This window comes from Carcharhinus amblyrhynchos, chromosome 6 (genome assembly GCF_965287045.1).
Source record: "Carcharhinus amblyrhynchos chromosome 6, sCarAmb.v2.hapA, whole genome shotgun sequence".
Taxonomy (NCBI): domain Eukaryota; kingdom Metazoa; phylum Chordata; class Chondrichthyes; order Carcharhiniformes; family Carcharhinidae; genus Carcharhinus; species Carcharhinus amblyrhynchos.
In genome coordinates this window covers 97,548,640-97,573,193 of record NC_137329.1, presented here as the reverse complement: position 1 = coordinate 97,573,193, position 24,554 = coordinate 97,548,640, and the positions used below count along the sequence as shown (strand labels likewise).

The 24,554-nt window shown below is 45.9% G+C and overlaps 1 protein-coding gene across 6 annotated transcripts in view; it reads right to left on the bottom strand.

The window, feature by feature from the left end:
* The window catches only part of LOC145344150 (fatty acyl-CoA reductase 1-like), a 198,398-nt gene that overhangs the window by 115,588 nt on the left and 58,256 nt on the right, over nucleotides 1–24,554 (bottom strand). For all 6 annotated transcript variants that reach the window (XM_080191034.1, XM_080191039.1, XM_080191035.1 and 3 more), the window contains one exon: nucleotides 14,387–14,610. In XM_080191034.1, coding sequence (XP_080047160.1) covers nucleotides 14,387–14,575 — 189 coding nt within the window. In that variant the 5' untranslated portion in view covers nucleotides 14,576–14,610. The remainder of the gene's footprint in view (nucleotides 1–14,386; nucleotides 14,611–24,554) is intronic.

The window sequence follows — 24,554 nt, the reverse complement described above, 5'->3', positions numbered from 1 at the left end:
GAAAAACATTGATAAACTGGAAAGAGTGCAAAGAAGATTTATGACAGTGTTGCCAGGATTAGTGGGCCTGAGTTATAGGTTGACCCGGGGCTTTGGAACGTAGAAGAATGAGGGGTGAACTTACTGATGTGTATAAAATCTTGAGGGGCATAGATAGGATGAACACACGTACGATAGAATTCTCCCCCCAAAATTTTAAGTGTCGTATTCATATGAAAACTGGAGTAAATCACGCTGTTTTCTTCAGTGGGAGCTCAGAGAAGAATCTCCCACACTCACTCAGAGCATCAGCGTGATTCTTTCCAGAAATCAGAGGGCTGGGCCTATTTCCACTGGAGAGTTCGGCAACACAGCGCTGAGCAGGACATTGCGCAAGCGCCAATCTGTCAGCACCGAAATCAGCACATGCGCAGTGGCTCCTGTCTGCCGGCCTCCCAAACACTGGTCAGCCTCTTTGCTGGCCAGCCCCACGACCCCGCAGCGCCAGCTCTCCATCCACCCATGGCCTGACCACTGCTCCCTGTGCATGCCCAATCCAGCCTTGATCCCACCCCCCTGCAGCCCCGATCGCCCGCCATCCCTTCCCTGATCCACCCTCCCTGATTCTCCCCAACCAGTCCTGTTAGCCCACCCAGCTGACACAAGCCCCCCCACTGCAGACCCGACACCCATCCTACAGTCCCGAATCTCCCAGCAAGCTCCCACGCCCAGTGATGGCCAAGTCCGATCGCTGGCCTCCTCCCTCCCCCACTGATCCTGACTGCAGAGTGGCAGTGGGACCTCCCATCCCCAATGACTGCCCCATGCCCACCGATTGCCCCATCCCCATAGGTGTGCCCCATAGACCCCATCCCCTTGACACTGCCCCATGCCCGATGGGCAGTGCCAAGGTCCCCCAGGCATTAGCACTTTGCTCCATGGGCAGTGCCAGAAGGCACAGGCTGGCATTATCAAGGTGCCAATGCCTAGGGAGCACTACTGCCCCCCCCCGCCACCTGACCCCCTCCCCCCTTACTTCACTCAAGCCACAGCTCCCAAAAGTGGAGAGCTATAGTAAACTCCACTGGGATGAACCATTCTGGTAGGAGGGTGCGGGGATTGGGGGGGTGGCGGGGGAGGTTGAGAATGCTAGCAGGCCCAAAGACTTCAGTCCCAGGCTCGCTAATAATATTTAAAATATATGGAAATTCTCTTTTCCATAATTTATGCACCTCTCCACCGATTTCCAGCACCGTTGGAAATCCAGCACTGGAAGATGCTAGCTGGCCAGGACGCCCAGCACAGATCCCGTTCATCGGGTGCCATTAGAATCGCCTGGCCCCCTGTGCTACCAAATTAAGGAGAATTGCCCTCATAGTCCTTTTCCCAGGGAAGGGGAATTGAAAACTAGAGGGCATAGTTTTGACCTGAGAGGGGGAAGATTTAAAAGGGACCTGAGGGGCAACTGATTCACACAGAGCATGGTGTGTGTGTGGAAGGAGCTACCAGAGCAAGTCCACCATTTAAACGTGCAATAGCAACATTTAAAAAGCATTTGGATAAGGATGTGGATGGGAAGGGATTGAGAGGGATATGGGCCAAATGTGGGCAATTGGGGCTAGCTGGAAAGGCACCATTGTCTGCACAAAGACTGGTTGGAGCGAAGGGCCGTTTCCATGCTATATTGCTCTAAGACTCTAAGAAACGGTACCTTCCCTGTACCTGTACAGCACAGACCAGCCCTGTGATCACATTCACTGTGACTCGAGTTTCCCCAAGCGGCTTCTATAGTGGCCTATTCCTGCATTGGGCAGCAAAAAGAGATGGAAAAGATGTTTGAGAACTTCAAAGAGTGGCTGCTGAGCGCACAGCAAGATCTCAGCAACAAGTCAGAGGGGAATTGGGAGATAGCCCAGGCTGCGTGTGTGTGTGTATGGGAGAACCAAGTCCAGAGCCAGGAGTTCTGTCCTGCTTAATGTTGGAATGAGAGACACAATTAAACCAGGTTCAGTCAGATTACTGCTGACCTTTGATATCTAATTAAAATAAAATTAGCAGCTTACTGGTGACAACTAGTTGCCATAGTTCTAGTAGAGAGTTAAATAGATTTGTATGTTAGCTGCAGATTCCAACCGTCTTCTGTGAGTTTTTAATGAGTTTCAGTTTCATCATAAAATCTACTTGGTTTTCAGCATTTCCAAATCTGTCAGGTCACCTCGCCATGGATTGTTAAGCTCCGGCACAGACACTGGAAATTCTTTTTGATTACGCGGCACCACATATTAGTTCATTAACCAGCACTACCCCGTGCTAGATAACTGAACTTTTGCTGCAATAGGGTGGGAGTGACAAAGGGTAGGATTTACCGAGCAACCCGCCCACCACGGGTTTCCCGGCAGCCGGAGACAGTCCACCATTGGCCGGCAGTAGGATCTTCTGGTCCTGCCGCTGTCAATGGGGTGTCCCATTGAATGCCCGCCTTGTCACTGGGAAACCCGCAATGGGCATGCACCATTGGCAGGTCCAGAAGTTCTGCCAGCATGAATGACCATAAAGTTCCAGCCACGGAGAGAGGTTGGAGAGGAGTGAAGACAGCTGAATAGGAACAATTTGACAAAATGTACGTACATTTTATGTGGTGATCTGTGAAGCAGTATAATTTAATTTAGTTCATACTGTACCAAGAAAATCATCCAGATGCAGAACTAACTCATCTCAATACTTTGGCATTTGTTAAATTAGGTCTGACGGCCTATGTGCTTTTGGGGAAGTTTTGAGTTGGAGTGATGGCTCCTTTAAGAACTAGGTTTCTCTAGGATACTTTTTTCTGGTAAAGCACCTGGCCGCCAGTAATTGATCATGTGACTAGGTTACCTGGGAGATGAACAGTAGGAAAAAAGGGCAAGTTAATTATAGGAGTGCAGTTCAGGCCTCAAATTTGAGAACAAGCTGACCCCAGAAGAAAAGATACCTCTTGCAAACAAAACTCAGTTGAAATTTTGAGTGTTAACTAAAAGAGTTTAAAAATCTTGTTAACTGAATTATAGAACTCAGTTAACAGTGCAGAAGGAGGCCATTCAGCCCATTGAATCTGCACTGACCACAATCCCACCCAGGCCCTAACCTCATAACCCCATGTATTTACTTTAGCTAGTACCCCTGACACTAGAGTCAATTTAGCACAGCCAATCCACCTAAACCACACATCTTTAAACTGTGGGAGGAAACCAGAGCACCTGGAGGAAACCCACACAGACATGGGGAGAATGTGCAAACTCCACACAGACAGTGACCCAAGCAGGAATCTAACCCAGGTCCATGGTGCTGTGAGGTAGCAGTTCTAACCACTGTGCCACCATGCTGCCCCTAACAATGAGTTCGATGTTTGGGATTTCCAAGGTGGAGTAAGGGAGTGACTTAGTGAATGAAAAAGGATCAAAGAGGTTAAAAAAATTGGGCTTGAACAACCTGATGCCATTCAGTCATTTAAGTTATACTAAAGCAAATCAGGTCACAAGACATAGAAGCAGGAGTAGCCATTCAGCCCATCGAGTCTGTTCCACCACTCAAAGAGATCACGACTGATCTGATGAGATCATCCTCAGCTTCACTTTCCCTTCTCCCCATAACATGTAATTCCCTTACAGATTAAAAATCTATCTTCGCCTTGAACATACTTAACGACCCAGCCTCGACAGCCCTCTGCCGTAAAGAATTCCGCAGATTCACCAGCTACTGAGAGAAAAAATTCCTCCTCATCTCTGTCCTAAATGGACAGCCCTTTACTCTGAGATTCTGCCTCTGGCCCTAGACTCTCCCACAAGGGGAAACAATCTCTCAGCATCTATCCTGTCAAGCCCTTTGAGAATCTTACATAGCTCAATAAGGTCACTTTTCATTCTTCTAAACTCCAATGAGTACAGGCCCAACCTATTAAACCTCTCCTCATAGGCAAATCCCTCCATACCTGGGATCAACCTAGTGAAGTTTCTCTGGATTCCCTCCAATGCTATCATATTTTTTCTTACTTAAGGAAACCAAAATTTTTCACAGGCCAATGACAAAATTTCCTGAAAAAGGTAAGTGGGAGCCTAATTAATATCACAGTTCCATGAAGTAACTGACAGCCTAATTTAAAGGGGAGGTGCAGGCCCAAACTGTCAGCTTCCCGACAGGCGACCAAGGTAAGCATGAAAGATCTTGTCCTAGCACTCAACCTCTTGATCATTGGCTCATTGACCACTGCCGCCACCCCTGCTCCCAACCCTATCATTGCCCTGATGTTCTCCCCTAATATTCACTCACACCCTGATTGCTGCCCTGGGCCCTGTCTCGTTCAGAATTATTTTTGTTGGGGACTTGGGAGAGAAAAGGCTGACATACCATTTGTTAGATGATTCAGAATTTCAAACACGTCATAAAAACATCCAGGGTAAATAGTTTTAACAAACTTAGCAACCAAGTGAATCTGATCTTCATTCACTAGATAATGACTTAACTCATAGCTGACTTCAGTCCACTTACATCTACACAGAAGGTGAACAGAGTTCGCTCTGGTCCACGTTATGGTCAAACGTAACGTTCAGTTCATCCAGGAACAAAATGTGTGTGTCTGGTACGCACACTGAATATCACAATCCCCATTTCCCACCTCGAGAACATGCTGAAGACCAAGGGAAAGTTGTAGCAATCTCTAGTGGTCCAAATGTGAAAGCTATTTTAAATAATGTATTGTTTACATTGATCCTACCTTTTGTACAAAGATATCCTGACCTCATCATGGAGGTTAAGGGTGAGTGAAGATTACAAATGGGTCAAAGCGCAATGGCCAGTCTTTATAACCAAATCCATGGTTATTAAGTAGGATGCTACTTAATCTTTATTTACTCTTACTTGAGGCAATTTGCAGGCCATGTCTTCTGTGGGACAGATAAAGATTGCAGTTTTCCTGGGCCATTTGCTGCCCATCAAACTTGGTGTGGGGCCCAAAATGGGATTAATGTCAGCGGAAACTCCAAATGTGATTGTCCTCGGTACTTCCCACTGGCGTAATCAGATTTGCACCCAGGAAGGGCGAGAACCTGATTTGAATGCATTTGAATGTTACTGACAATGTTAAAGTGAGGTGCTCCGGCCTCACCGAATCTTCTAACCCATCAGGGGAATGTCACGTGGGTGACAATTACTGCTGCTCTTTAAAAACGTGGACATCATGGACTCCGAGAAAGAGGAAGGAGGTAAGTACCATTCTCCACTTAGTGTCAAGGTGCAAAGGGGCAAAGCAGCTGCTGACCACGTGCGGGGGGGCGGGGGGGATCCTTCAATGGAACTGGGATTGGGGGGTGGGTTGTGTTATGGGCAAGGGGCTACGTCAGGGGTCTCCCTTGGGATGGGGGCTGAGGTTGCTCGGTGTTGCCTTGAAGCCTGCTAACTTTCAAGTTTAAAACCTCATAGCAGTTCACATCAAATCTGCAACCTGTCTATCGTAAAATCTTCCCACAGGACAGTGCTACTCTGCAGCTTATCTCTTGGAAAAGCATGCATACCCTATGAAGTTTAAATAGGCTCTGTGGAACACAGATGTGGTCTGGTGTCCTCTTGAAGTTGTTTGTTTACGGAGCATTTCACACCCCTTTAGTTTTGAATAGGCTCTTAAAAAGCTGCTCCCTGGCATTACCCAGAACTTTTTATGAATAGGGTTTTTTTTCTAAACCAGACTGATTTCAGACCCAGGGGTTTTTTTAAAAATGGGTTTTTTTCAATCCAACAGCTGTCAGACATCAGAGATTAGAGTGAAAAAGTTCTTGTCTGAATATTCTTTCACTGCCAGCATTGAATCTTCAGGCTGTTTGCCAAAGAACTGAGAATAAGATCACAGATATCATCTGCCAAAGGATGCAGGGAGGGATTGAGAGTCACAGGATAGACTACCTAATTGATTGTTTTTCTCTGTCTTTCTCCCAGATTACCAATTTGCCTTGGTATAGAGCCACTGGAGCCTGGTAATAATTCTGATCACAGCAGTGGGGAGACTGCCAACTCCTAGAATCCCAAATCCAGGGTAGCGCCTGCCCCAGTAGAATAGGGGGCCATTGGTCAGGCTCAAGACCTGGCCACCCATCAGGTCACAATTTGATTTATTATTGTCACGTGTATTGGTATCCAGTGAAAAGTATTGTTTCTTGCACGCTATTTGGACAAAGCATACTGTTCATGGAGTACATAGGGGAGAAGGAAAGGAGAGGGTGCAGAGTTTAGTGTGCAGTCATAGCTAGGGTGTAGAGAAAGATCAGCTTAAAGTATATTTATTAGTCACAAATAGGCTTACATTAACACTGTAATGAAGTTACTGTGAGAATCTCCGAGTCACCATACTCCGGCACCTGTTCGGGTACGCTGAGGGTGAAATATATGGCAGGCCTATTCAAAAGTCTGATGGCAGCAGGGAAGAAGCTGTTCTTGAATTGGTTGGTACGTGGGGTGGGATTCTCCCAAAAAAATTCTGTGTCGAATTTGCATAAAAACAGGAGTAATTCCCGCTGGTTTCTTCAGTGGGATTTTCAAACCGATTCTCCTCCTCTGTGCACTGCAGAGCGCACTAGCGTGAATCGCTTGAAAAATCAGGGGAGGGGATCTATTCCTGCTGGAGACACTGACAGCATTGAGCTGAATGGGCCATTGCGCATGCGCCGATCTGTCAGCACTGAGATCGGCACATATGCAGTAGCTCTGCACTGCCGACCTCCCGGTCACTGCCCTGGGATCCCTGCATCACTGCTCCTCTGACCACCCCCCACTCCCTTACCCGCTAATCACTTGTCCCCCAGAATCGCCCACGTGACCTCATATCTTTGTATCTTTCTCCCCAGTGGAAGAAGGTCGAAGAATGTACGTCCAAGGTGCATGAAGTCCTTGATTATGCTGGCTGCTTTTCCGAGGTAGCAGGAAATATCAACAGAGTCAATGGATGGGAGGCTGCTTTGCGTGATAGGCTGCGTTTTGGATGGACTACAATCCTATGTAGTTAGTTTCGTGCAGTCTTGGTCAGGGTAGGAGCAATACTAAACTGTGATACATCCAGAAAGGATGCTATCTATAGTGATCTGTAAAAATTTGAGAGCGTCGTAGCTGACATGCCAAATTTCCTTAACCTTCTGAGAAGTAGGGGCATTCCTGGGTTTTCTTAGCTATAGTGTCGGTGTGGAGGAACGAGCACAGGTTGTTGATGATCCTAGAAACTTGAAGTGGAAACATTCGAGAACTTCATTGCCATGGGGGGAGGTCGAAGATGGCAGAGAAGGAGACCTCAGATTTATAGAATCTGCATGTCCCTCCTGAAGCTGCCAAAGACTTTGCCTGACAGACAGTATGATATGTCTTTGTAGACCTCACGCCACATGAAGGACACCCACTCCCTGTGGACATGAAGCTAATGGTAACCTCAAATATCTTTGCAATTGGATCATTCTAGGGCTCAACCAGCAATGTGTGTGGGATCTCTCAATCATCAGCTCACAAGTGCATCTGAGTGGTGATGGATGCTCCATCCGAGCTTCCAACTTCACCCGCTTTGACCTCAAACAGATCCATAACCAGGCTGCAGGATTCACCATCATCGCCAGAATGCCTCAGGTCCAGGGGTCCATTGATGGGGCACATGTGGCTTTCAGAGAGAATGTCTTGTGGAGCAATAGCTAGCATCCCTACCTCTGAGCCAGAAACTCTGGGTTTGAGTCCCACTCCAGGGCTTGATGGCTAAGGAAGGTGTTTCCATGATAATAGACAGTCAGATTGAATATCAACCTGAAAATTCTTCCGATACACACCAATGCAGGTGGTGAGAGTGGGCATGATTCCTGGTCAGCTACGTGATGGAAAGAACATGGCTCCAGATGACCACAGGCACGTAAAAGGTGCAAGCAGTAACACTACATTCTGCATCCTCTCCTTTCCTCCCAGATGTATCACAGCTTGGTACAGCTCCTGCTCTGCCCGAGATGGCAAGGAATTACAAAAGGTTGTGAATGTAGCCCAATCCATCACACCAACCAACCTCCCATTCACTGACCCTGTCTACACTTCACGCTACCTTGGGAAAGCAGCCAACATAATTAAGAACCCCATGCACCCCAGGCATTCCCTCTTCCACCTTCTTCCGTCAGGAATAAGATACAAAAGTCTGAGGTCACATACCAACTGATTCAAGAACAGCTTCTTCCCTGCTGCCATCAGACTTTTGAATGGACCTACCTTGCATTAAGCTGATCTTTCTCTTCACCCTAGCTATGACTGTAACAGTACATTCTGCACTCTCTCATTTCCTTCTCTACATACAGTGTGCTTTGTCTGTATAGCGCACAAGAAACAATAATACTTTTTGCATATACTAATACATGTGATAATAATAAGTCAAATCAAATCAGCTGCCACAGTAACTCTAACTCTCTGAGTGACCTGTAACACACAACAGAGATTTGATAGTAGTGAGACTGGGTGTGCCACATGTCTTCACAGATTAGGAGAAGTTATCTGGAAGGAGGATTATGTTCCACAAAAGGATGGAGGCAAAGAATTCAAGTTAATGGTTAACGTTACCACTCTCAAGACAAGTTCAAGGGGAGCATTGGCAAATGCCTAGGTTACATGTCCTGTGCCATGGTCAATGGAAAGGGGGTGACACTATCAGGCCTGAGTAGCAAGTGAACAGAATCACAGATATGTGACAAAGCAGAACAAAGGCAAAGAACATGCCACTGATACTGTTCATGGCATCCTTAAAACTGAACATCAAAGTCAGTAATTTACAAAGTTATCCAACCCCCAGAAATGTCCAATGATCCAGTAACGTAATCCTGAAAAAAAACCCTAGAGAAATATAAAATTCCATTTGACTCTTAACACAAAGTTTGTATCTTCCATTTCTATTCAAATCACCCACAGCAGTGCTACAATGAAGTCCATTTAAAGTTTACTAATGTCCCAAGTAGGCTTACATTAACACTGCAATGAAGTTATTATGAAAGTCCCCTAGTTGCTACACTCCGGCACCTGTTCGGTTACACTGAGGGAGAATTTAGCATGGCCAATGCAGCTAACCAGCACGTCTTTCAGAGTCTGGAAGGAAACTTGGGCACCCAGAGGAAACCCACACAGGGGAGAAGGTGGAGACTTTGCATAGATAGTGGCCCAGGCCAGGAATCGAACCCAAGGTCCCTGCCACTGTGACGCAGCAGTGCTGACCACTGTGCCAAGTCAGCTAACTGGAAGAGGGTTTTTCTTATTTTACACAAATCGACTCTTGTATACGCTGTAAATGGAAAAGAGAGAAAAAACGATAAGAAACATAATAAGCCATTCTGAGCAAGCAGAAGCTTGTGCAGTGTAATTGGACAGTCACTTCTGTTTCATCAGCTGTTACTCTCTGCTGCTGTTTCCACATCCACACCCCACCCCCACAGTGTAGTCAATTAATCATGTGTGTTTGCCCACATAAACCGATTCCCAACTACTTACACCAAGTGTTTCTGTCTGATGAGAATATAAATGATAGGATAATAAATAGACCAGAGTAAGAACAAAGATAGCCTCAAGCAATCATCAGTTGACAGCAAGTAACTCACAACTTCCAGCATTCTTTTTGAGCAAGTGGCAAGATGGGGATAACGATTGAGATGTTGCTTTCAAAACGTAGTTGTGTATATATTCAGTTGTGCACAGGAACTGGGCTTATGATTCATAGATCTGTTTTCCTGGTCTCAGGAATGATACGTGTTGCAGGTATGCAGACATTATTCATTGCCACACATTTGTTTAGCTGTCGGGGAAAGTGGGGCAAAAATCATGTTTCACTGACACCACTCGAAGGTAGCCAGCTCCACTTAAAATAGTGGAGTCATCTAGCAGCAGACAGAATGGAACACTTCAGAATAAACAACTGGTTGCACCACCGCACACACCAGGTTACCAGATTTTGGAAGCCCTAGTGCAATTGGTAGACAACAGACCTTCCCACCAGCAGGCAGTAGGTCCTCCAGACCTGAACCACCAATGGGAAGAGGTTGCAGTGTTCGTGCATGCCAGACATTTAGCTCTCGCCACTTGGCTGAAATCTCCCCACAGTTGTCACAGTCAGAGTATGATTGCTCTATTCCTCTCTGCTTAGACTCCCTGCTTCCATAAGGTTCCTGTAGATTTGTGCCTCTGGTTTCCTTCATTTTGGCTCTTGTTCCTCTCTTGAGCCATTGAGGCAGGCAAGGTTGGAGGAAGTCTGTCAGAATCCTGTCCCGTTTATTCAAAGGTGGAATCTTTTAAATGGTTTATAAATGGCTAAAGGTCCATTGTGTCAAATAGAAAGTTACACTGATACAAGATACGACTGAACCATTGCCAATTCACACCTGGGCTCAGTTTCTGATGGAAACTGGGGTGCATCACAAGAATGTATTTTACCAGCACCAGCCAACTGCTATTTGCATAATGAGAGTTCACAGATACATCAGACTTTCGCCATTTTAACACTTCTCACCCCACCCTGATGTTTTATTTTCTAATTTGGATATTTTCATTTTCTTTCTCCCCACCTAACAGCAGTAACCTATGCTGGGATAAATTTCCTCAACTTTCATCAGGTACCCCAAGCAGGGTTTGCCAATCTAACTTCTTGATTTTCTTTGACCATTTGTAACTACGTGTCTCAATAAGATTTCTGGGAAAACAATAACAATATTAAAAAGAACAGAGTAAAAATCAGGGATAGCTTTATGACCTGCAGAACCTTGAGCTGTCCTGCATACCAATCTCCAGGTCAGAGAAAATATTTACCCTTCCGAAGAAGATTGACATTGGACTCAAAACATTGGGCGGGATTTTCTGGCTCTTCCCACCGGCAGGGTCTTCCAGTCCCACCAAAGTCATCCCCTGCTGCAGGTTCTCCAGTGGCGGGACTGGCGAGCCAAGCAAATTGGCACGGACTTCGGCAGGACCCGGAGATTCCATCAGAAGCCATCTCCGGTGCGGAAAAACCCTCTGCGGTGGTGGTGGTGGTGGGGGGGAGCTGGATTATCCCAGCTGTTAACTGTGTTTCGCTCTCCACAGATGCTGCCAGATTTGCTGGGTTTTCCAGCATTTTCTGTTTTTATCTCAGATCTCCAGCATTTTGCTTTTATAGTAGAGAAAATATTGCGATGTCCTTGCCTCAACTTAGGCCACTTAAAATTTTACACAAAGTATCTGAGTTATTGAGATAATAAATTATAATGCACAACTTCATCCAAGCCTTTGAAAGCATTCTTGGACTTAGTTAAGCTCATTAAAGTTACTCACGTTCATGGACAAGATAAAACAAAAACATTCCTGCACAATAGTTGATTCTTTGTTCATTTCCAGTCTTCCGTGCGGTCTTTTTTAATAGTACAACATCTGAACTTAATACTGTTTTTCCTCCTAAACAGCAAATTCTCCAACCTATACAACTTATCCTCCAAGTTGAATTCTTAATTAGATCATCTCCTGCTCTGATTTTTTTCTCCCTCAGGATCACAAAGTTGCAAAATCTCTTGATCCCGAATTTCAGTCACTTTGCCATTGGAACAGGGATAGTAGATGCATTCATTGCCATTGTGGCACAGGAGCTAGCCCTGCTGCCTCAAAGCACCAGGGACCCGGGTTCAATTCCAGCCTTGGAAAGTGTAAACCCTACACAGTCATGCCTGTGTAGAGTTTGCACGTTCTCCTCATGTCTGTGTGGGTTTCCTCCAGGTGTTCTAGTTTCCTCCCCAAAATCCAAAGATTAGGTTAGTTGGCCATATTAAATTGTCCCTTCGCGTCATGGGGGGTTAGAAGGGTTAGCACGTGGGATTACAGAGATAGGGCCTGGGTGGGATTGTTGTTGGTGCAAGCATGAAGGGCCTCCTTCTGCACTGCAGGGATTGTATGATTCTATGATAATAGCTTTCGTGTGTTCGTACTTCCATCCAGGCATTCAATAAGTGCCACATAACTATACACAATGAGAGCTCAAGGTGTTGGGGGTAATATATTAGCATGGAGGCGGGGGATGTGTGGCTAACTACCAGGAAACAGAGTTGGGATAAATGGGGTTGGCAAACTGTAATTAATGGCCATAGGGATCAGAGCTGGGGCCTCAACTATTTACAATCTCTATTAATGACTTGGACTGAATGACTTGTAGAGACTGAGTGTTTTGTAACTATGTTTGCCGATCATACAAAGATCAGCAGAAAAGCAAGTTGTGAGGAGGGCACAGCGAGTCAGCAACAGGATATAGATAGGTTAGGTGAGTGTGTAAAAATATTGGCAGATGGAATATGACATGGAGATTGTCCACATTGCTGAGAAGAAAAGCAGAATATGCTTTAAATGGAGGAAGAACGCAGAATGCTGTGATGCTGAGAGATTTAGGAGTCCTCATACGTGAATCACAAAATTACTGCAAGTAATTAAGAAGGCAAATAGGTTGTTGGCAATTACTGCAAGGAAGATGGAGTATGATGCCATGAGATGTCATGTGGTCCGGAGTCAATGCTGAGGGCTCCAAGGGCAATTCCCTCCTGACTGGATACCATTGTGCTGGTGGAACAGGACATATCCAGGGATGGTAGTGTGGGGGACATATGCTACATGGTGCTGTTTGGCTGCTGTTTGCCTAGTCTGTGAGACAACTCTTCCAATTTTGGCACAGGTCCCCAGATGTTAGTAAGGAAGACTTTGCAGAGTCAAAAGGACTGAAAGTGTCGTTTCTGGAGCCTAAACCAGGTGGCTGGTGGAATTCCCGCTTACAGAAGGAAGGATCTTATGCATCATACTTCCTATGAAGTTAGGGCAGAAAATTGGGAGAAAAGTCAGCGACCTAATCTTCTTACACTCATCAGGTTTTGAAATTCCAAGGCTGGTCTCATCCAGTTACTGTTTCCTCCTCTTTTCAACTTTAATTGTATCCTTGGCATTTCACACAGCTTGATACTCATGAATGGGTAAATGAGTAATATGAATGAATAAACGGGGAAGAGCGTCCTATCTCTGCAAGGTATGCCGCAGTTTATCAGCTGTTCTTTTAGGCATCTTGCCATTACGTACAATTATAATTTTAAAAATAGAGTTTTAGGAGGCTGCATATTACCATAAGCTTTTTAAGCAGTTCCTTAAATCAGCCATGCCATTCAGGTAATATAACAAAGACAGGCTTTGTATGTCCTTTCTGTGAGGGACAGGACATTGGAGGGGAATCAATTATGGAGTAGTGTCTGGAAAAGCAAATGAAGTAGGCAAGGTACACAATGGGAAACAAACAGGAAATATTTGATAGCTGGAGACTAAACTGTTGAAATGTTCTTTTTCTGAACTCTTCTTGCCTCCCGGCACCAAATATGTAGTACACAGCTGACTGTGCTCAATCATTTGTGTAAACACATGTGTTTTGGGAGTTCCAGGCATTCCCAATCCCCAGAACGTCAGCTCCCACCCTGTGTTTACAAGCTGCTGTGCTGGTTATCCAGGGAAGGTTGTAGATAGGAGGCTTTGATATACTTAAAGAAATTGAATAGGAGAATTTTTAAGATGGCGAGAATTTTCAGCCCACTATCTGAGGCATCAGTGGAGAATATATTCCTGCTGATACTGCCTGTCCCACATAATGCTCCAATCGGTGTTAATCGGAGGGAGGGAAGACTCCAATCCCTCACTTGGGAAGAAGTTCCACCTCAATAAGATTGGCAATGCCAGAAACTGCAATGGACAAGACTGGGACTGATGACAATCCCCGCAGCCTGAGTCCCAGGATTCCAGGATCAGATACATTTTGGGAGTCTCACAGCAGGATGGAGCGATTAGACCAGGGAGTGGGGATATAGGATTCAATCCCTTCGGGAGCAGCACCTGATGTCAAAAGGAGATGTCAGATGAAGGTGGCCCCTCATCCCAACACTCCACCCCTGGTCTGAACAGAGTTACTTTACAAGGTTCCCCCCTGTCCTTAAGCTCCCTCAGCTATTGTAAAAATTGAGGTTTGAGGAGAAACAGCCCTTAAATGATTAATTGTTAGCCACATGAGGGCCTAATTAGAGGATATGGGGTGGGCAAGCTGACCAAAGCTTTGCCTGTTCCAGCATAAAATTGCCAAGAGGTCTGGGCCAGCAGCAACTCAGTGGGAAGCTAATTTGAGACATTTTACAGCCACCCCCTGACTGCAAACCTAGCAGCAGGGGGAGTTAAATTCTGCCCAGTGTTTCAGTAGCAATGAAGATCAACACCTAATGCCACTCTCGTATCTACAACATTTTCACTTGGTTGTGATGGCAACCCTGGCAAAATGGCATGTAGATCAAGAAACAGAATCAACTCACAGAACTTCCCAGATGCCTTTTTCCAAGGGGTTTTTGTATTACTATACCTTGCATTTCATCATATCTGCGACTCTTGCTTGCATCGACTGTCCAGCTTTAGGCCTCACCAATATGTAGATGGCTTTCACCTCAGGGCAGGACCGCAGCAGCTTCTCCACAAGTACTTTGCCCATGAAACCAGTGGCTCCTGTGATGAGCACATTTTTGCCTGCATAATATGCAGCGATCGATGACATTTTGGCAAACCTTTATTCTCCCTCTCGCAGTATTCCTTAATCGAAAAGATATTAACAACATGAGTACAACGTAACACATTTACCATCTGTACTTCTTTCAGTTGTGTTTCTTTCTTGGGGGGGGGGGGCGGTTTCAGTCAGTCAAAAAATAGTTCCTTTCCTTAGTTGAGTTCCTTCATCCTATATTGTTTTGACACTTGTGTGAAAGTTGATCAATGGTTCACAGGCAGAGCAGCAGTTCAAAAGCCCATGGGTGGTGGGCAGGTTTATTGAGGAGTGTTAGTGCAGGAGCCTAGATGCACACAGTGGAAATATAGAGCTCTGGGTGGTATGCCTAAATTATGGTGTCACCAAAATAAAAATTTGAGCCGTTAAGTTCTGCACAAAATTTCTACTTCTCCGTTGCATTAAAACAAACGGCAATAAGAGGCAACCAAGTGACTACCAATAAGAGTATTAGCACAAAGCTTTATGACATTAATTATCTTACGGAATTATTCCATAATAACTGGAATATGCATTTATGAATCAAAATAATTCACCATAATGTAAGCTAAAAGGCAAGAACTGACAGGCAGATGTAGGACAGAATTTTTCCAAGACATTCTTATCATAATAGTGTGAAAATGGGGAGTTCTGCAGGTGGACCTTTTCAATAAATTTAGCATTGCAATATTCCTTTTTTTTGATGCACATTGGGGAAGCCAACTTGAGAGCGTTCAGGCGCTGTTGCCAAGGGCATCCTGATCTGATAGGAAAGGAGACCCCCTCCCACCTCCCCACGGATATTGAAGGTCCCCCCATGGACATCAGAGCACCGCCCCCCCTCCCCCACCCCCAGCGATCATTAGCGGCATTGCTACCTCCTACACCGACTCAGGTCATCAGGATCCTCCCAATGAGTCCCTGGCAGACTCTTGATATGCTCCTCCACCCCATTCTTCAAGACGTCTTCCATGGCCCACCCGACTGCACACAACTCTTCCCCTTGCTGGCCTAACCCCTGCAGAGCTCCCCACTTGCCAATCACCCCTTTGCAGAGCTCCCAACCCTGCATAAGACCCCCATCATTGTGCATACAGCTCCCCTGTCATGGCCCACTCAGGCCACACCATTTGGCACTGCCTCTAGTACACATGATGCCCAACTGAGTACAGCCAGAGAACCAGGTGAGCACTGCCAGGGTGCTCAATGGGCCATGCCTCTGACCACCTGATGACTTCAATGGCCTCCAATCCTCCCGGCGTAGCCATGACGCCCGGTCTCCACTACTGCAGAGTGGTAGTGATTCTTGGCAGTGTGAGATCTCACCAGCGAGGGGCATAGCAGACATGAGGGTGGAAGCAGAGGTGCCAGATTCACTAACTACATTTAAATACAAGCAATTCTATGCTATTAAGCATCCTTTCTTGATGTGAAGCCATACTCACTGGTAAAAAGCGGCTGGGAGGATTGCAATCTGATTCGCACTGGGCACATATCGGATTTTTGGCCCTACACACTACCTTACCGGCTCGCCACCCTGTTCGACCAGCGTGGCAAGCTGGTAAGATTGCATCCGCTGTTACGTAAACTCAGTAGTATTCAAAATTACTGACAAAAAAGGTTTTCTGTCCACAATAATGAACTCTGTATTTATTATTTAGAATAGCGGTATTGGTGAAATTTCAAGACATTTTAACTAACTTTATCTGAAAAAGAGCGACCTACTGTTTATCGGTCAGAGATTCTGCACTGCTATTCACAGTACAGCTGCTACCCACTTTGTTTTATCAATCTGTATTATTGACATACTTAGTATTTTAATGTTTGCAAATTGCTGCTATCCATTGGGCAAATCATCCCAACGTAATGAGTTTGATTTTTAATCCACACGTTGACATTTAGAAGTTCTTCCCAAGCTTGCAGAATTTTTCAATTGCCTATTAGTGTCAGTTAGTGAAGCTGCCACTGCAAACAAATAGATACAAATACTGCTTGTTAATTTGAAGTGTGTACAAGGAGTATTAAGGAATGAAGTATCTAACCTTTCCCATACTACAATGGACCAAGAGCTGCAGTGCTTCCAGAGCAGGCCAGATGGAGGGAACATTTTGGTTAGTGCAGTTGCCATTTGGCAGTATTTTGCTTCCACCTATCAAGTATTTTACAGCATTCAATTAAGTAATGATAAATGCATCTCTTGTGAATGGAGAAAGGTTATAAATCACAGCCGTCAGGAACCCATCGAACATTCAAAGTTAAATAAAATGGTTGGCACCGTTATTCCGATAGGAGGCTCATGACTCACCTGGGCCCGTTCAGGTGGAGGCAGGCCGCAGGTAAATTTGATACTGCCACTGTGTTTACCTGATAGTAAAGTTGGACCAAGCATCTCACACTCTTTTGGCTATTACTGCATTCAGCAGGAAGCCAAACAGTTTACCCAAACAGCAGAGGAGCTGTCGTAGAATCCCTACAGTGCGGAAGGAGGCCATTCAGCCCATCAAGTCTGCACTGACCACAATCCCATCTAGGCCCTGTTTGCGTAACCCCTCAGATTTATCCTGCTAATCCCCCTGACATTAGGGTTAGTTTTAGCATGGCCAATCAACCTAACCCACACATCTCCGGACTGTGGGTGGAAACCAGTGCACCCGGAGAAAACACATGCAGGCACAGGGAGAATGTGTAAACTCCATACAGACAGTGACCCGAGGACGGAATTGAACCTGGGTCCCTGACACTGTGAGGCAGCAGTGCTAACCTCTGTGCCCACCATGCTGCCCCTTAGTCAGTCAGTTTTGTGTTCTTAAAAGCAGCCTGTTCCTCTTAAAAGAAAGTTGCACTGAATCACATGGGGTTGCTGCTGAATGCCACTGCTGCAACTGTAAAGAAGAAAAAGAGAACACTGGGCCTTATAATGGACTCTAGATCCATAGATGCTGCACAGGTGCCTTAGTATTGGAGTAGGACAGGAGGAGAGATGCCACTGTTCCACAAAGGGACAGGCAAGGAACCCCCTCAGCAGAGTACATGGTCAGCGAGATCAATTCCTGGCACCTGGTTTTGAGGATACAGTACCACAAGAGATCTAATGACCATATGTGGGTGGTGAAATCCTCACATGACATGACTACACCAGCCATTGGCACTGCTTAATATATCACAGCTCATTACCCAGCACTACTCTTGGTACTCAAGTCTCCGACCTAAGATCCAGGCACTGGTGTCCCCAGAATCACCTCACAGTTCATAGAACATAGAACATAGAACATAGAACATAGAACATAGAACATAGAACATAGAACATAGAACATAGAACATAGAACACTACAGCACAAACAGGCCCTTCGGCCCACAAGTTGCGCCGATCACATCAATGCCTACCAATCCATAGACCTATCTATAACCCCCAATCCCATTAAATCCCATATACTCATCCAGAAGTCTTTTAAAAAAGACCCCAGCGAGTTTGCCTCCACCACCACTGACGGCAGCCGATTCCATTCACTCACCACCCTCTGAGTGAAAAACTTACCCCTAACATCACTTCTGTACTTGCCTCCCCACACCTTAAATCTGTGTCCTCTCGTAGCGACCATTTCAACCCGGGGAAATAGCTTCTGAGAATCCACCCTATCTATTCCTCTCAACATTTTATAAACCTCTATCAGGTCGCCTCTCAACCTTCGTCTCTCCAGGGAGAAGAGTCCCAGCTCCCTCAACCTATCTTCATAAGGCATACCTCCCAATCCAGGCAACATTCTTGTAAATCTCCTCTGTACCCTTTCAATAGCTTCTACGTCCTTCCTATAGTGAGGCGACCAGAACTGCGCACAGTACTCCAAGTGAGGCCTGACAAGGGTCTTATAAAGTTGCAGCATTACCTCCCGATTCCTAAACTCAGTACCTCGATTAATGAAGGCCAGTACACCATACGCCGCCGATTTAAGAGTCCTGTGGACCCGGACCCCAAGATCCTTCTGCTCTTCAACACTGCTAAGACTCCTGCCCTTGATAGTGTACTCGTTCATCCCATTGGTCCTGCCAAAACGGACCACTACACACTTATCCGCGTTGAAGTCCATCTGCCACTTCTCCGCCCAGTCCTGCATCCTATTTATGTCCTGCTGCAACTTCTGACATCCTTCCAGACCATCCACAACACCACCGACCTTCGTGTCATCGGCGAACTTACTAACCCATCCCTCCATAAGAACATAAGAACATAAGAAATAGGAGCAGGAGCAGGCCATCCAGCCCTTCGAGCCTGCCCCGCCATTCAATAAGATCATGGCTGATCTGTTGTGGCTCAGTTCCACTTTCCCGCCCTCTCCCCATAACCCTTAATCCCCTCTCTTATCAAAAACCCATCAACCCGCGTCTTAAAAATATTTAGCGAGGCAGCCTCCACCACTTCAACGGGCAGAGAATTCCAGAGATTCACCACCCTTTGAGTGAAGAAGTTCCCCCTCAACTCCGTTCTAAACCGCCTCCCCTTTATCTTGAGGCTGTGCCCCCTAGTCCTACTGTCTTTTTTGAGCGGGAAGAGTCTCTCCACCTCTATCCTATCCATCCCATTCATCATCTTATATGTCTCAATGAGATCTCCCCTCATTCTTCTAAACTCTAACGAGTACAAGCCTAGTTTATTCAGCCTCTCCTCATAGCTCAACCCCTTCAACTCCGGTATCAGCCTAGTAAACCTCCTCTGCACTCCCTCCAAGGCCAAAATATCTTTGCGCAGGTGCGGCGCCCAAAACTGCACACAGTACTCCAGCTGCGGCCTCACCAATGCCCTATACAGCTGCAGCAAGACCTCCCTACTTTTATATTCAATCCCCCTCGCTACGAAGGCCAGCATCCCATTCGCCTTCCTGACCACCTGCTGCACCTGCAAGCTGGGTTTTTGCGACTCATGCACAAGGACCCCGAGGTCCCTCTGCACCGTCGCCTGCTGCAGTTTTTCGCCCCGTAAGTAATAGTCCTTCCTACCATTATTCCTACCAAAGTGGACCACCTCACACTTGCCAACATTAAATTCCATTTGCCATTTCCTGGCCCATTCGCCCAGCCTATCTAGATCCTTCTGCAGACTCTCCACACCCTCCGCACAATTTGCCGTTCCACCAATCTTGGTGTCATCAGCAAATTTCGACACCCTACACTCGGTTCCCTCCTCCAGATCATCTATATAAATGGTAAAAAGCTGAGGCCCCAGCACCGACCCCTGGGGCACTCCACTAGTCACCATCCGCCAATCCGAATAGCACCCGTTGACCCCCACTCTCTGCCTCCTATTTGACAACCAATCCTCTATCCACGCTAACACCCTACCCCCAACTCCATGTCCCTCGACCTTCTGCAATAACCTCTTGTGAGGTACTTTGTCAAACGCCTTCTGAAAATCTAGAAAGACCACATCCACCGGCTCTCCTCTATCCACTGCCCTAGACACATCCTCATAGAACTCCAGTAAATTTGTCAGACACGACTTCCCTTTAATGAAACCGTGCTGCGTCTGCTCTATCAAGCAATTCCCTTCAAGATGCCTTGCAATTTCCTCCTTAATGACAGATTCTAACATTTTACCTACCACAGACGTTAAACTAACCGGCCTATAATTCCCCGCCTTTTGCCTGGCACCCTTCTTAAACAACGGCGTAACATTAGCCGTTTTCCAATCATCCGGCACTTCCCCGGAATCCAGCGACGTCTGGAAAATAACCACCAAGGCATCCACTATCACCTCCGCCATTCCACTTCCTCATCTAGGTCATTTATGAAAATGACAAACAGCAAGGGTCCTAGAACAGATTCCTGGGGCACTCCACTGGTAACTGACCTCCATGCAGAAAAAGATCCATCCACAACCACTCTCTGCCTTCTGCAGGCAAGCCAGTTCTGGATCCACAAGGCCAAAGCCCCTTGGGTCCTATGCCCTCTCACCTTCTCAAGAAGTCTTGCATGGGGGACCTTATCAAACACCTTGCTGAAGTCCATGTACACCACGTCCACTGCTCTTCCTTTGTCAATGTGTTCAGTCACATTTTCGAAGAACTCAACTAGGCTCGTAAGGCACGACCTGCCATATATTTCCAGTCATTTAGCTGCACATCATCATAGACAAGACCTCTCCCCTAGGGCAAGCTGACAAACAATACAAGGTATCAGACAACTGGTGAGGGAAGGCTTCTGTCTCTTGATCATACAGGGATGGTTCTCTACATCAAAGAATCAGCTGTGACACAGCCCATGGCATTCAGCACCATGAAGAACAAGGAGAGCGATGGCATGTTTCTGCCTCATGCCAGCTCTCAGCTCCCAGCTCATCCTCATCTTACTATGTGACATGATGAGCAAGCTGCTAACGGTGTAACCACAGCCACTTCACCTTCCACCCCAAAGCCCTTCCCTCACCCCAACCTTCCCGCTCTAATTTTCTGCCTTCAGACACCCAAGAATTGTCACGCATCCAAGAGGAGGAGAGAGAACAAGCTTGAATGAAGTGACCACCTCACTGGTTTGGACACTGTCAGTCACTCACTCGGACACTGCACCGTATGTGCCTGGCAGGGTGGTATAGATGTTGTGTCACTGGCCTCAAGCAGGCCGTAGCCACACCAGAAAGAAAGAATGATTTGTGTGCCAGCTCTCCAGAGGCCGAGGTGGCAGAGGATTCAGATGTAGCCTTTGAGGGGTGGTGTACTGCCAGCCAGGCAGCCTCCTGTCACTGCAGAGACACAAAGAGTCTGACTCCAGTTTGGCAGAGGGCAGCACACACAGCTTGCTCTTCCTGCAACCTCTGCTTCAAGCCACATCATCAGACAGATTTAGAGACACTATGACTGCAAATCCCATGACTGTTGCAGTCTTTGTATAGACCATATGCCTAATTCTCTGTCCACCATGTGAGGATGAAGTAACAGTCCCTGCAAAATTTAAGAAGTCAGCATAATACCTTCAAAAACTCTGAGTACTTCCAGAGAATTTGCAATAGCAGAAATTCCTCACGTTACCCTAACTACAAGTTTTCAGAGATGTTAGTGGTGGGGTCTCAATGGAATACACCTTCTTTAGTGAGTGATGTGGGAATTGTTGAATGGGCCTCCATGGTTCAAATGTGGAAACTCAGGATCATATCATAGAAACACAGAAGAGAGGAGCTGGGGGAGGCCATTTGGCCCTTCCAGCTTGTTCTGTAATCACCACGATCATGGCGGATTGCCCAACTCAACAGCCTAGACCTGCTTTTTCATAACCTTTGACTCCGTTCGCCCCAAGTGCTATATCCAGCCACCTCTTGAATATATGCAATGCTTTGGCGTCAACTAATTCCTATGGTAATGAATTCCATAGACTCACCACTCTTTGGGTGAAGAAATATCTCCTCAATTCCATCCTAAATGGTTTACCCCGAATCCTCAGACTGTGACCCCTGGTTCTGGACACATCCACCATTGCGAAAATCCTCCCCCATCTAGTCTTGTTAGCATTTTATAAGTCTCTATGAGATCCCCCTTCATATCAGTCCCTGGGGTTGTGTGATGTAATGACTGCACCAATTCAGCAGCTTCACCACATGCCTGGGACACCCACATGAGCGCCCTTCCCAAAAATGGGAATTGCGCTGTTCTAGTGGCACCACAGATCTGAATTTCATGACATCAGACTTTTAAAGTCATTCATTAACATTGGTATTTTTCAAGAGAGTTACAAAAGTCATTGATAAAACAGAAAATGCTGTAAAGACTCAACAGGTCTGGCACCACCTGTGGAGAGAGAAAAAGAGTTAACATTTTGATCCGTGTGACCCTTCTTCAGAGCTGAATACTGCATTTGGGCTCCAGGATCTTGGTTCAGTGCCACAGAGACCCAAAACACCAACTCTGTTTCTCTTCACAGATCTGCCAGACCTGCTGCATCTTTCCAGCGCTTTCCGTCTTTATTTTGGATTTCCAACATCGGCACTTTTTTGCTTTTACAAAGATCATCGGTTAATTTGCATTTTTCAGACCAGGGAGTGATACAGTAACAATGATGCATTTCTTCCTGCTAAATGTTAATGGAGGAAGTGTGAGACCTTTTTTTTTACAGTAGTCATGGCTTGTTGATTCTTATCTGCTGAATCGATAACAACTAACATGGGAAAGATGCCAAGATCATGCTTTTGACATTTTAATGACAGCATTTGTAAGATATTTTTTAAATATTTAGGGAAGACGATGGCCCAGTGGGAATATCACTGGATTATTAATCTAGAAACTCAGCTAATGTTCTCGCCACGGCAGATGGTGGAATTTGAATTCAGTAAAACATATCTGGAATTAAGAATCTACTGATGACCATGAAACCATTGTTGGAAAAACCCATCTGGTTCACTGATGTCCTTTAGGGAAGGAAATCTGCCACCTTTACCTGGTCTGGCCTACATGTGACTCCAGAGCCACAGCAACATGGTCAATTCTTAACGGCCCTCTGAAATGGTCTAGCAAGCCATTCAGTTCAAGGGCGACAGACAAGAGATTGGCAATAAATGCTAGCCCAGCCAGTGATGCCCATGTCCCACAAATGAATTTAAAAAAGAGATCAGCTGATCACCTTTTGTTGTTAGCTTAAGCTCACCAACAGTAATGCCAAGGTTTGGACAGACTCGGCACTTGCTACGCTATCTCTTCACGCACTGATATTTTCACTGTGTTTCTACAAACAGGAACAAATCGATGAGTATTTCAGCAGTCAGCTAAAAACAAGATTAATGACAAAAGCAACATCCCTGAAGAGCTCGGAAGGAACAATTAGTAATCAATAATGTTCCAAGAAACACTGGGCAACCAGAACCAAGCAGCTTAATGGACATATTTAGCATCTGATGTTTTGGCACATATGTTAGCAGTTTTATTCCCATCTCTAACCTCCTGTTTTAACTGCTTAAGTGCGCGGTGAATAGCAGAGTCTGCACAGAGTAAGCTTAGCTGAAGATCAGCCCAGCAAGGACTGCCCATGAAGCATTTATAGAACCGAGCACGCTGATACTTAGAGTCAGCTGTCTATCCTGAATTACAACGCAGCGTGATTACAATAATTCATAGCAGGTTTACATTTGAAGGCTGGCATGCTTGGCATTGCTGAGCAGTCCCTAAACACACCAGTGAGAGTATGCAAATGCTGTGGCTATGGAAACCGCTTGATTTGTTTGAAGCAGAGAGTAAAGTCACGTTGCTTATTCCCACAACAGAGGCAGCCCAATCCCCGGAGCAGGGATGACACGGATGAAATAATCACAAGAATTCAAAATGTAAAACAGTCAGCCGTTCTCTACTAGAGGGTTATATATACATTTTACAAAAATAATACCAATTTTTGTGCAGTACTATATGTTAAACTGAACATTCAAATATGCCACTAATGTCACTTAACTGCAATGCAAAGGATGTTAGGTGAGTTTTTTTAAAAAATGAAGACGTTTATTGTTTTCGCTTCTTATCTTCTTTGGGATGACAGGAAAAGTAGGGGGAACTGACAAGTGACTCACGCCCAAACCTCCGTCAGCACCAACACTTGGAGGTGCACGGGACAGCTTACGGGAAATCTCCCTCATAAGAACATAAGAAATAGGAGCAGGAGTAGGCCATCTAGCCCTTTGAGCCTGCCCCGCCATTCAATAAGATCATGGCTGATCTGTCATGTCTCAGTTCCACATTCCCGCCCTCTCCTATCAACCCGTGTCTTAAATATATTTAGCGAGGCAGCCTCCACCACTTCAACGAGCAGAGAATTCCAGAGATTCACCACCCTTTGAGTGAAGAAGTTCCTCCTCAACTCCATTCTAAACCGCCCCCCCTTTATCTTGAGGCTGTGCCCTCTAGTCCTACTGTCCTTTCTGAGCGGGAACAGCCTCTCCACCTCTATCCTATCCATCCCATTCATCATCTTATATGTCTCAATGAGATCTCCCCTCATTCTTCTAAACTCTAACGAGTACAAGCCTAGTTTA